Source organism: Cariama cristata, unplaced genomic scaffold, assembly GCF_000690535.1.
Source record: "Cariama cristata isolate BGI_N322 unplaced genomic scaffold, ASM69053v1 scaffold19381, whole genome shotgun sequence".
NCBI classification, from domain to species: domain Eukaryota; kingdom Metazoa; phylum Chordata; class Aves; order Cariamiformes; family Cariamidae; genus Cariama; species Cariama cristata.
The window spans coordinates 79,957-93,163 of NW_009601262.1; the positions used below are offsets into that span (position 1 = coordinate 79,957).

Genomic DNA, 13,207 nt, shown 5'->3' on the forward strand with positions numbered 1-13,207 from the left:
AGTGAACCTTATACAAAGAGCAGGGCTTCTTGGCAGCTAACAGTTTTAGTCTTCAAATACATTTTCATAGCCTTAGCACATTTCATACAAGCAAACATGCTGCCAAAAGGCGGTAATAATGCATGTTTCTCAGTGGTTTTATACTGCTGCCTAACAATTCTCTTCTGCAAGAAAAACCAAGCTAGACTTAGTGGTTTTGGGCAAAGTAAATGCTGTATTTGTGCTTCAATTCCTATGATACTATGATAAGGATGACTAGTTAGGAAATCATTGGGTTTTGTGCCTTTGGGTTATGTGTAGAAAAACATAGCTGCTTTTTAAAAACAGTTTCCATGTAGCTCTTGGAAACAGTCTTCAAAGCGGAAACACTGAGTTAAAACCATTTTGCTAACTACAAAGATCTGCTTGAAGGAAACCACGGAAATTCATGATTTGCTCCTAAAAAAAACCCCAAACCACAGAAAACTCCAACAAACCCAGCCTTCTTTAATTGCCTGTAACAAAACCAGGCATTTGGCTCTGGGTCCCATTGTATAACAAGAGCAGGTGGGAACACAGCCATGGCATCCTTTGATTCCTGTGAGTTAATTTTTATAGCACTACCACATAAAGTTTTTCCCTCAAACATAACGTGCTGTGCAGGGAGACTTTCATTAGATGTAGAGTACAGAGGCCAGATTCAGCCCTGCCTCAAGGGCACTAACCAAGCAGGAGTCTTGAAAGGTACAATGAACCACCACTTAGTATTTCCAGGATGGGGCTAGCAGCTAAGCTTTGGGGACTGGCCCTCAAAGACAGGAGGTAGGTGTGCATGTTTGGTTTTTTCTCCTCCCTACACTTTTCCCATAGCAGGAGTCCAGGTGACCAATGCATAACACTGTGCTTTGGATCACTTCCGAAAGGCAAAGGGTGCATAGGATATAGGTGATATTTGAGGCTTAGGTCCAGTCTTAAAAAAAAGGCCTTACCCAAGTAGTAACTGCCATTGCTTTGGTTATTTTTTTTCTTTCTCTTCTCCTAATACACCTCTAGGTACGAGGGGCTGGACCATGCAGTGCAGTGTGATGAGTATATTCAGGATCACGGTATAAACATCGGTTGTATGTTGCAAAATCTGAGCCAGGCAGAATATAAGGACCTGAGCGTTTGTGTCAATGGTTCGGCGGCAGACGTACGGCCATTGTATGTCACCCTTCGCCTTCACAACCTAGGTAACACCGGCAGGAAAGCAGCAGGGCTCTGGGGACCCACATGACCACCACGCACCCAAGGCTCATGTCTTGCATGAGGGGACTCAAAAAAATGTGTGCTCTTGTAGATGGGTGGCTGTAACGCGTCCGGGTGGGTTTCCCCCTGGAGAAGGGGCTGTGACATGTGTCACACAGGATTTCAGTTTCCAGTGGTGTTTGCAGGAGAGCAATACCACTCAGTGCCCACCCTGGAGGGTCGGTGGGTGCCTCCATTTGCTGCTCTCAGCAGCAGGACAACTTGGGACATAAACAGTCTCCTGGGCACGTGGCAGTGCAGTTGTGGGTTTTTTTGGCTCTAGCACCACCACCACAGAAGTGGCTTCATTTACTCCTGCTGGAATTGAAATCACAGCTCCACTCAAGAACAGGAGAGATCTTTGGGCTTTGCTATTCAAACCAAGCTAAGGGCTGGGGAGAACTGAGTGCCAAGTGTGATGGGGTCTGCCAGAGCAAAGGTGGATTTCCAACCCATCAGGGATAGGGAAAAGAAGCAAAGCATAGCATGATGTGTGTGTGTATATATATATATACACACACACATATATGTATCTATGTATTTATATATACACAATACATGTACTTTTTATTATGGGCACTTACCATGCTGATGCATTTACCCACATGTAAATGTCAGGGGGATAAATAGCTAGTCCTCCAGGTAAACCACTGGGCTAATAAGCAGGATTTCTGGATTCAGTTAGTGCTGCCATGTGCTTCATGTGTGGCTTTGGGCACCTGACATAAACCAGAGCCTCCTCTGGGATGCAGAGAGTGTCAGGCCAACACGGGTGCAGTGTCTCACTGCGGGGGCCAAGGCTGCCCTTGCATCCTAGGGAGGGCTGGCCAGCTACATTGCGAGGGGAACATGCCAAGCACAACGCTCACACCCCAGCGTTTCAAAACCCTGCAGCACAGCCCAGAGCAAGGACATAGCCCAGCCCATGTTGTCAAGTTGAAATAAACATAGCCCAGCCCATGTTGTCAAGTTGAAATAAACAACCCACCCTCTGGCCTCAGTGACATCCTGCTCCTGCAGCTTGGTGGCTGATAGCAATAGGAGCTTAGAAATCCCATCAACAGGGAAAAGGGGCAGAGGTTGGCAGTGATTAACTGAAGCCTTTGCCACCAGGAGCTGTTTGATTGCACCTCTTGACCTTCTTCCTTTTTGTTCCTCTCCCTCTCCCAGCAAAGCCCTCGCCCCCAAAGCAGCTGGTGGTTTCCATGTCTGCATCTGAGGAGCTCCACGTGGCATGGAGCCCGCCAGGCGGTGAAACGCCATCCCAGTGCCTGGAGTTTGAGGTTCAGCTGGCAGAAGATCAGGGGGAAGCCAAGGCTGCCTGGGCGGTAAGGACGACACGCACCATGGAGGGGAAGGGGTAGAGGAGCCCTGCCTGATGGCCAGGAGAAGGGAGGCATGCCAGAAAATTGTGGTTTGCACCAAGGTGCGGATGGCATGTTAGCTACCCTGTGCATGGAGTGCGCAGAGATGTTAGCTGGTGCTGCTGGTGGAGAAGGCTGGCCGGATGCTCCATTCATTGCACATGTTCTACTTCACGCCCTGACCTCCAGCCGCAGCATTTGCTTTAGTAGTAACAGATCCCAGTGCGAGTCTCTGAGCGATCGCTTTCTCAGGCCTCCTGCCTGTTATCTCAGAAAGCGGTCATCACGGAAAGTCAAAGGGTGTCGTGGTTTGTTTTCTGGAATAGGGTGGCACATCTTGGCTCAATGAAACTATAAGTCTAGTTTCTCCAAAGAAGTGGCCTGGGACACAGCACGTCTTTTATGCATGGTACTTTTTCCTTGTGCATTATCCAGGTGTAGTTTTGATAGCAAAAATGGCAACAACTAATTAATCATAGGGGACATCTGAAGGACATTTTTTCTTTAATTGCCATATTCTGCATGAGTCTTCTTAGCTAATTTAATGAAAGATTCTATAAATTAACAGGCATAAATGGCCACATACATGTACATACGTATTTTCAGTAGCTTCAGCTCCATAATAATCTTATTGGCATTAGCTGATCCAAAACTATTAGGAAATAATTTAAAACTCCCAAAACGTAATCCAAGGGTTTGCAGAGCCTGAAGAGTATATTCAGAAACATCAGTCCATGCCAGAGAGCTGCTGGTGGTGGCACATAATTCCTTGACGTTTGTTCTCTCTGTTTTGTTCCTCAGTCTGTGTCAACCCAAATGGAGACCACTTTAACAATTTCCAGAGCAAATCAAAGCCACATTTCATGTGTTCGTGTCAGGGGAAGAACAAATATTTTCTGTGCTGACCAGGGCTTTTGGAGTGAATGGACGCAGGAGTGTTTCTCTGGTATGGAACTCCAAGTAACCAGCATTTCTTTTACATCCTTTATAAAGCCTGTTTGGGACCAAGTGCTGATGGCTGCCATGGGCATCTACTGGTGCCCGGCACTGGAGGTGGGATCCTGGTTTAGTTACACCCTCAACCTACTCCAGCAAAGCCATTCCTACAGCTTTGCATCTCCAGTGTGCTTAGCAGGCAAGCCCCAAAATATTAATACTTCTGCATTAGCACCTTTCCCACTGCACAGGGACAGTTGTGATGGAGGAGTGACTGTTTTGCAAGAGAGGGCATGTGGTTCTCAGAGGCTCTCTGTTGATCGCTTTGCAAGAGAGATGGTATGGTGGTCTCTCGGAGTCTCTCTGGCGGCCCCGCACCACGGATCAGCTCCTTTGCGCTCTGAAGGCTCTGCAGGACTGTCCCTGTCTGCACTGGCTCTGCTGCAAGATGCAGAAGGCAGGGAAGAGGCACAGGGAGGTAGCTACATATATATTCAGGATATACGTTACCCTGAAGAAGTATGTTACCCTATACAGTAACATATACCTGAAATAAATAAATAAATGAATGAATGAATGTAGGATAACAAACCCGGACACACTCAGTGTGCAACTGAGCCCAAGATTTGTAAGACATAATAGGACCTGTTCTGGAACCTAGCATTTTCTTATTTGCTGTCATTTATCTTTGTAGTGCCCAGAAAAGAGGACAAGCAGCTATTTATCATCATTCCAGTCATTCTGAGTTTGTCAAGTAGTCTCATAATATTTATGTTGATCGGCCAGTGCAAGAAAAGGTAAGCACCAAAGCAGCCTATCCTGCAATGTGGGTGTCTCAGACTACGGTTATAAATAAAACTACATATGAAATACTAAGAGCCAAATATTAATAGATGGTCTAAGATTGGACACCAAATGACAGTTTATTTTCAGGAAACAACCTTGTAAGTGGGGCTGTTTCTGATATGAAATACCTCACAACAACTCATAAACTTGCAGCAGAGACCCAAATTCTGCTCATACGAGCCCAGGCTGCTTCTGTTAAATGCAGCAAAGTTACTTGCACGCAGAGCAGCATAAATAATGCCATTATCTTGCCCCAAACCACTCAGGCAGCAGGCAGTTGTACTGATTGCTTTGAAGAAGTGCCATTTTTATGGGCTAAGGCCTCATTCTCTTTGCACTCCCATCCCGGTTGTTTGCATTCACGTCCATGACAGCACGTGGGGAAAGCAGACGCAGTGGATGAATTTGCCCATATACAAATTATTGGTGCTGTTATCTTTTCTTTGTGGTCATATAGTGTAAGCAAGTGGGTGGCTTTTCTAATATGCCTTTTAAGGCATCACTGATGAAGGAGAATGGGCTATAGAAATACTTCCGTGCTGTCTGCAGAGGTGAACTAACACCTCTTTGCTAGTTGAATGCATGGAGTCTGAGACACACATACCTTCATCTTTGTTTTGTATCTGCCTTTCAAATGTTTTGGTTTGTAAAATTTGAACAAAGTGTAGATGCTAGCAAGAAAATTGTGGAAAGCAAATGCTTCCTGCATTGCCACTGGGATGCAGCAATGTGTGACGGGGATGCTGTAGGGTGTCCCTAGCTGTCTCTCAGTGCTGGAAATAACAGTCTGTGCCCATTTCAGATCTTCAGCAATGCATCAGTGGGATGCTAACTCTGCTTGTGACTGCTGCACCACTTGTGTTTGATGGATTGCTCTTAGAACATCATCCCAAGGACAGCTGAGAAGCCCTGAGCTTTCTATAGCCCACGTGGGTCTTCCCTACCTGCTGCCATTTGCAAGGCTGGTTGTTGCAATTCAAGTCCTCAAAGGATCCAGGAAAACATTGGAGGAGTTTTAAACTGACTCTGGAGCAAGCTGTTTCCGATAACAGGAAAAGGGAGAAAAAGGAGGCAGTGGAAACTGCCATGAATAAAGGTAACACATTGCTCTGTGGGTTTGTTGTGTTTTGGTTTTTTTTAAGGACTTGAGAAATCTGTCAACAGGACACACACTGAAGGGCAGTACCTCACACACATGCTAGGTACAAACACCTGCATCTAGCCACTGTACCCCACCACGCTCTCACTACATCTTCCTAGTCCCCAAATACTCAGCCTGCTGAGAGCATCTAAATGCTGAACGTGAGCTCCTTGAGCTATTTATTTCATTAACTGATAATGCCTTATCTGTTGCAAAGCTGAAGTGGGGAGGCCTTGAGAGAAACTTTTCCTGTACGAAGGCATGATCCCAGCTACTGCAAAGGGCAGATGCTTCAGAGAGGCAGTGGGAGTTACTCTGGCAAAGGCAGTGTGGGAACTTCCCTAAGAAGCGGGCACTGGTATCAGAATTCAATGAAGTATCCAAGATGTCTCTCAATACCATGTATTCAGCTAAAGAAATTGCTGGCTGATTTGTAAGCAACAGTTCCCTATGAAGATGATTTAAAAAAACCCCAACAAACCAGTACTAGATGAAACACTATCTTCCAAGCCCATTCTAGGTTTTTTTTTTTCGTCAAAGAACTAACCGACTGAAACCCAGAGTTTAGTGTGCTTTCATCTCATCCGAACAACCCAGAAAACATGTTCTCTTGCAGGAGCTTTAATTCACAAATGGGAATTTCTAGTGAACAGTGGCAGCTCAGAGAGAAAATCAAGTTTGCGTCAATCAGCTATGTAAATAGCCATGCTAATCCAATCAGGCACAAAACAACACAGCAAGTGCTGTCTTACACATCCAACTGCAAAATTATTCAATCACTATCAGCTGCTTCCACTGCTAAATGGGCAACAACCCAATGTTATTTGGGGAGCAACCAATGGAGGAAAGCACCAGGAAAAAATGGTCTATGCACAGACTGGAGCAGAAATGAAATTTCCTGGCTGTTGTTATTTTGATGAGACACAATCTCTGCCTCTTCTGTCTCCTGGGGCTTCTGGCCGGCCAGCATGGGTTGGCTTTAAGTTTAAAAATACCTGTGAGCATGCAATGGACATTGAAAAACCATGTTTTACCTTGATGAATGCAGCACATTAGAATTGGAGAAGGGAGCTGGACTTGCCATGCACTGACTGATCTAATAGAGAAGGTGAAAGGAATCACGAGAGAAGGAAGGAAGCAGTAATAAAGCTGACTTGGCCCAGAAGCAGCCCCCAGCCCCAGCTCTGGGAGACCTGGCCCGCAGACATCTCCAAAACATGCTCATCAGAGCAACTCAAGGGAATGCATGGTTCATGCAACAGGCCAGATGCAGGAGGGTCAGGGCAGCATTTCCTCCTCTGTGCGATGGGAGACAGCAGCTCTTTGCTTGGTGCCCTCCCATCAGCTGCAGAGTCCCCTTCCTTCCCTCTCTGGTCTCCAGCAGGATTTTTGCAGTGAGAAGGGGCACAGCCCTACACCACGGCTGCGCCTGGCTGGTACAACGTGAATATTTTGCTCTGACTTGCTCTGGAGGCTGGGCTGCAGAGTGATGGGCCATCAAGAGCAGGGCAATCTCTGGGAGGACCAACCCTGGATCTCGTGCTCTGCAAGACCAGGATGAGCAGAGACCCTCAGCCAAGCTTGTTCTAGGGTTTTTGGGTACTTTCAGGAACTAGAGGACTTTGGCACATCCAGAACTGGGTAGCATTTGGGCTATGGGTTTTCAGAACTGCCATCAGGGCAGCAGTTACTGCACTAACAATAATGGTTAAAACCAGAAAAAACACTAAAGAAAACTATTGGAAAGAGTCCCACTGAGATTTGCCATTACTGGAAATAACTCCTGGTACGCCTCTGATGTTCTGCCAGCCTCTTAAACAGTTGAAATGTCTACTAAAAACACGTGAGTGCATTGTGAACCTCCACCAGGGAAAAAGCGAGGCATGCAGCTAGAGCCCACCCTGCTGCCCTGGGTACATCTGATGCAATCATCTCACTTCACCACAGAGGAACGCCGGGCATGAGCATTGCCAAATGGTGTGGCAACCCCGATTTGCTGGATGGGTTTAAGCTGGGTTAAAGTTTCTAGTTTAATTTTATCCAAAAAAGAGGTAAGAAGGGAAGAAGAATTAAAGAGAATGGGCGCAAGTAAGAGGTGGCGAAGAAACAGATGTTGTAACTCTGCAGTTAGAACTCACCCCAAAAATGGTCAGAGCTATTTCAGTAATCACAACATATAAAAGTTAGGCTGAAGCCTGCCTAGAAACCCACCTAGTAACAGAGTGATAAATTAAGTACATCTACTTATGGTATATTTATGCTGCAGCTTTACAGGAGTGAAAGTAAGTAAGGAGCAAGGAAAGCTGGTCTTAGCCCGGCACAGGGCTTCTCGCTCACCAAACTCACCCCTGCAGAGGGTCCTCACTGCAACAGCAGCAGGATAACCGCCCCCGCCCCTGCCCCACTCACTTTCTCACAGCATCACATCTTCAGCATGTGCAAAATTTAATCCTAATAGGTGGCCAGCTGCTAGTCCTTCCTAATGCCTTGAACTTTGCTAGAATTTCAGTAGTATGCTTTTTTTTCCCTATGTTTATAGAATTACACTAATTACACATTTCTTTCACACAGTATTTGCATTACAGTGGTTTAATTCATTTGCTGTAGTCCATAATTAATATTTTCAGTAAAGTGTTTTCAAAATCCCTCCTTTGGCATACTCTGCTCTTATTGTTCCCAGCTCATGTCTGGGTTCCCCAGTGTTTTTACCATCCCAGCCCCACCTCTGGTGAGGCATGTCTTTGCCAATCACACAAAAAGAACTCCTTTGCATACCCTTGAGTTTAGGGTCTTTTTTTCTGTCTTTGACTGATAAAGTCTTTGAGCCATTTGTTGAAGAATAAATAGCAACTTTTCCTGGAGAGTTTTTTTCCCTAGAGAATGTCAATACTTATCAAACATATGAAAGCACGACCCTGTGCATGCTGCAGGGAAATGCAAAATCAATTTTCATCTATCATATTCTAACTGCTTTTGGGAAGTAGCAAAATAGGGAAGGAAAATGTCAAGGTCTCTGAAGTGAAAAAAATGAGCCTTCTTCTCTTACTGAGGTCTATGTTCAAGCCAACAAGGGGATAATTTGAAACCCAGTTTACCTTCTGTTTCCTCACTATCCATCCTCGTATTTTTAACATTTTTCTGACTGGCTTCTGAATACAAGATTTTGAAGTGTTTCAACCACTATAACCTGACAACGGCTGAAAGACATAAAGCAAAGCTGGCATGTCTCAGGAGTTCTTTACTCCTGTTGCACTTGAGGAAATGAAAAAGAAGCAGTTGTATCTGACAGTTGAGGCATCTCTGCTGGTTTTCCATCTCGTACAGGCGCTAGAAATTCCGTGGCCACTGGGTGTCAGCATGTGTGCTTGGACACAGAGGAGGGGGAAAGCAGGTGCAGCACTGCTTCCACCAAAATTCACTATTTAGTGTAGGAAAATTAAATAGAGGGGACAATGGCCCTCCTACTGTAAGATGGATGAGTTTTGTTCTTTTTGTACCGCTAAGCGGAGAAATGTCACACCTCTGCTGCATCATTCAGTGCTGGGCTGACTGCTAGATAACATCACCCCTTGTGCCTCTTGGCATCGTCACCATGGCCCAGTGCTGCTGTGCTGACCAGAGCTGTGGCTCCCATGGCATGTGCCAGCCAAAAGCAGTCCCTGCCCCTGCCCTCCCTCCCACGCTCGTGCCACTGAGTACCCACAGAAATACCCCATCGGCTCAAACTGCAGGCTCGGCCGAGCAAGGACTGCACCCCACTGTATGTCCCTGCCTCACTCTGGCATAAGCTCCTGTATCCCCGAGCTACCATGGGTCTCAGCACCCATCCTGGGGTCTCTGCAGGTCTCGGCACCCATCCCTGAGCCACTGAAGCTCTAGGGAGTACCTAGGTCTTGAAAGGACATAAAGTGGCACAGCCCTTCTGGCTTCAGCTTCCAGATGCCGAGGCTTTGGGAGTGCAGTAGCTAACGCTCTCACCTAAAATCTAAAGAGCTTTATGGGCAACAGCAGGTTTGTAGCTCACTGCTTTGTGTGGCAGGGTACATTGGAGAGCACTGTCAAGCTCTTTATGTCTATGTATGAGCTGAAATTTCTCAGGAGGGTCTGTGGGTCTCATAGCTTCAAGGCAAACAAGTACAGCTGATGCATGTGCTTAACAAAACAATTTGAGGCAACATATTGTGGCTGAGCTGTCTGAACAGCTGAAACGGCTCTGTAAACCGTCTGTGTCAAGATCCTCTTCCCAGAATACAGAGAGATAAAACAACCAGCTGAGAAATGACAGCCACCATGAGGTTTGCACCAAAAAGGAGTATTCATCTCCCTGCCATCGCGGGCTGCTTCCCTTCTGTACTGGATCCCTGTCCAGACATACCACAGGACTACTCTGCTCAGGAAATAAAACACCATTTCAGCAAGTGTTCCACCACCAGGCATATTTCAAAAAAAGAAAACTAATTTATAAATCCTAAACGTGGTCTTGACTTTTCCTTTTCTGATGGCTCTGCCCAGGAAACAATCTCAGTGGTTAAGCAGGTCTCACCCCATGGAGAGCTGACTGCAGACACATCCTTAAGCATGGAGCCTTGGCAGGCATGGTGGCAGCCCTGCTGTGGTCCCCGTCGATGCATGGCCTCACCTCCGACAGTAAGGAGAGCCCATGCAGCACCTCTGCCTTCTCTGAGATACTGAATTAGGCTGCATTGCCCTCCCTTTGCTGGAAAGTGCAAAAGGTCGCCCCAAGTTACTGCAACTGTAGTGAGCTGCGGTCATCAGTGATCATCCACAAACGATGTGTTTTCTTTCCTTGCCTGGGAAGCTGTGAATGGAGGTGGTAAAGGCACATCACACCTTTGGTGTGCTTGGATATCACACGTCAGCAAAGCACCAGGGACTTGCAGGAGTCATTTTCATTTAGGAAAAAAAGCGCAAGTAATTAATAGTTGTTGGTTTTGTTTTTTGTTTTTTTTTTTACAAACTAGGAAACACCTTCCTTTAATAGAATTCACTTATCTAGATATCTTTGTGATTTCAAAACGAACGAAGGGTGGCAGAATGTTCTTATTGGAATTCACACACTAGTGGAGAAAACATGCATACCAAACAGAAACATGATGTTCTTGGGAGAGGAAGCTCTACGTTTCAAGGCTAAAATCTGTAAACTCATCAGTCCCTTACCACCCAGGCACAGGGTCAGGCTCAGAGCACTGAAGATCTATTTATCTGCCCACATTTGTAAAGAAAGGTTGTACTGGAACATATGCCAGATAAACCAGAGATGCCAAGTGTCCTGTGTGAATGTGTACTGCTCCAAGTTTCCAACCATCCCCAGCTCCGTCCCGCTTTGGATCTGCTGTCGATCCGCCTCTGTGCCAACTGCCACGGCAGTCCACGGCAAGCCTTTTCTGCCAGTCTGCTTGTGCAAAGCCTGATCTTCACAAGGATTGCAGCCTCCCAGCTGCCCTTGGACATGTCGACCTCCCCTCTCCAAGTGCCCCTTCCTGCACGGCCATGACACACAAGTGCAACTTCAGTAACAGCAAACAGATGCAAAGAGTGTGTTAAACCATCCAGTGCATGCAGCTTTCTCCATGAATGGCTACAGAAAATTTACAAAGGAGAAAAAACCAGAGACAACAGATGCAGGTTCCCATCCTGCCTCTAGGTACCCAAACATCCTTTGCACCCTTGCAGGGTCTGACCACAGAGTTGGGGCTGCCCAAGGAGTCTGGGAGAGCCCCTGTGCCACTGAGAGGTCCCTATATGATCCATAAAGCCCAGGAGAGGATAGTCCTTGCCTTTTATCTGATGATGTTCCAGCTCTTAACTGTTGAACTGGAAATATGTCCCAACCTTTGGGACTCTCAAATCAGTCTTGGCTGATAGCTGCCCAGAAGTTTGTGCCTGTGCTGCCAATTTATTTAGAAACACTCACACTGAGAAAACAGGAACCTTGCTGCCTGCCAGGTTAAGCTGAGTCTACTTTTAACAACAGAGAGCTTAAAAGGCCAACAACATAATTTATTTTATCGAAGCAAAAGCATGAAGTTCCTGGCTGCACAGTTGGAAATGCAGCAACAAAGAGAAGCATTAAAAAAGTCAGACAGTGCAAGCACAAAGCAGGCTTTCAGCCCTTAAAGCTGCTCACCAGCATTTTCTCAACTACATCAGCTCATGGCAGCCCAACAGGACATTACCTCAACACTGCAGCTCTCCAGAGCGGACCGAGACTGGCTCCAATAATACTCAATGTCCACAAAAATACTGTTGTGGGTAAATAAAACTTACTTATGTGACTGCACGCAGTCAGGCTTGGGCTAGCCAAGCTGGTTGATTCTGGATGCTTCTGAGAACGCAAATGAAATATTGCTTCATACAATTTGGATCTAGCTCAGGGCTGGGAATACACAGCTTTCATGATCCCTTGACTTCACGTTGTCCTACTTGCGGGAGATGTACAGACTTGGCATGGCCTTGCCTGTCTTCTTCCAAAACTGTGGCATTTTTCATGGCTTTGCTGGGACTTGAAAGGACTGTAGCACCAAACTCCTGTTCTTGCTTCAAGACGTTTGTTTCTCCCACGCTTTGGGACACGTTGCTGGGGAGGTCAGAGGTGCTGCCATGCAGATGGCTGGCTTGGTGCCTGAGCTTTGCCAGCCAGGAGGCTGAGGACATAAGGGTTAAGCTGGGCACTCCCGCTGTACATCTATAGCATAAATTCATGTGTGAGTACAAAAGCTGAGCCCTCAATAAGCTTTTCAATTGCTGTTACTGCTGCCTCACCAGAAAGTGCAGTCCCAGGCCTGGAATACTCCACTTGTTAGAAATCTGCTTCTAATTCCTGGTTTATTTCTGGCCCTTTTTGTATGCCAACATTTTTGTCTAGCATAAATAGCCTCTCTCCCTCCTTAGTCAGAACGAGCACTCCCTGATGACCTAATAGAGAGCTTTCTTCACCCATCTTTACCTGCTAGGAGGAACAAGCCAAGCTTTCTACTCTCTTCTCATTAAAAGGGTTCTCTATGCCCCTGCCTGGACTTGTATCCCCCCACCATGCTATCACCAGGGCTGCTGCTCAGGCCCAACACAGTCCCATCTATTTTTTAAAGCAGAAGTGCCAACAAACTACAGTGCAACAGGCAATCACATTTATTTACCCTCAAGGAGTAAAGATCTGGCTAAGGAAAAACACCCTTTGTTCACCATGTTTTGCTGCATCACCTGCTTCATTGCATGGAGTTGGTAACACATCCCACCACTCTGCCAAATGCCATTATAGGATAGTCTGGCAGAGGACGCAGGCAGTTTTCTCTTCAGCAACACCTAGGAAAGGTGCAAGATAGACCAAATGCTCATTTGAGGGTTAGCCCACCTGTGTGCCAGCCTTGTGGCTGCCCTGCGTAAGGAAGTGGGAGTACTTAGCTGAGGGAGCTAAACATTGCCATGGCTTCATGGATGAGTCACTGAGACCTGTGGATCCTCTCTGAAGATATTTTGGGACATGAATTATTGATGCCTGTAGAGGAGGAACCCTCAGCACAGCTGAGATCTCTGCTGGGCATTTGCACGTACCTGTTTCTTTGAGCAGTATCATGATCTTTGGGAAGCGTGGGCTTCGCAGGAGAGGCATGGAAGTCTTCCTCCCCAAAAAGTC

General features: G+C 46.4%; 1 protein-coding gene across 1 annotated transcript in view; it reads left to right on the plus strand.

Moving 5' to 3' along the window:
• Positions 1-4,367, plus strand: part of IL13RA2 (interleukin 13 receptor, alpha 2) — an 11,553-nt gene extending 7,186 nt beyond the window's left edge. Inside the window, exons 5-8 of the mRNA XM_009710394.1 lie at positions 1,033-1,211; positions 2,437-2,594; positions 3,432-3,576; positions 4,261-4,367. Coding sequence (XP_009708696.1) covers positions 1,033-1,211; positions 2,437-2,594; positions 3,432-3,576; positions 4,261-4,367 — 589 coding nt within the window. The remainder of the gene's footprint in view (positions 1-1,032; positions 1,212-2,436; positions 2,595-3,431; positions 3,577-4,260) is intronic.
• Positions 4,368-13,207: the final 8,840 nt, after the last annotated feature.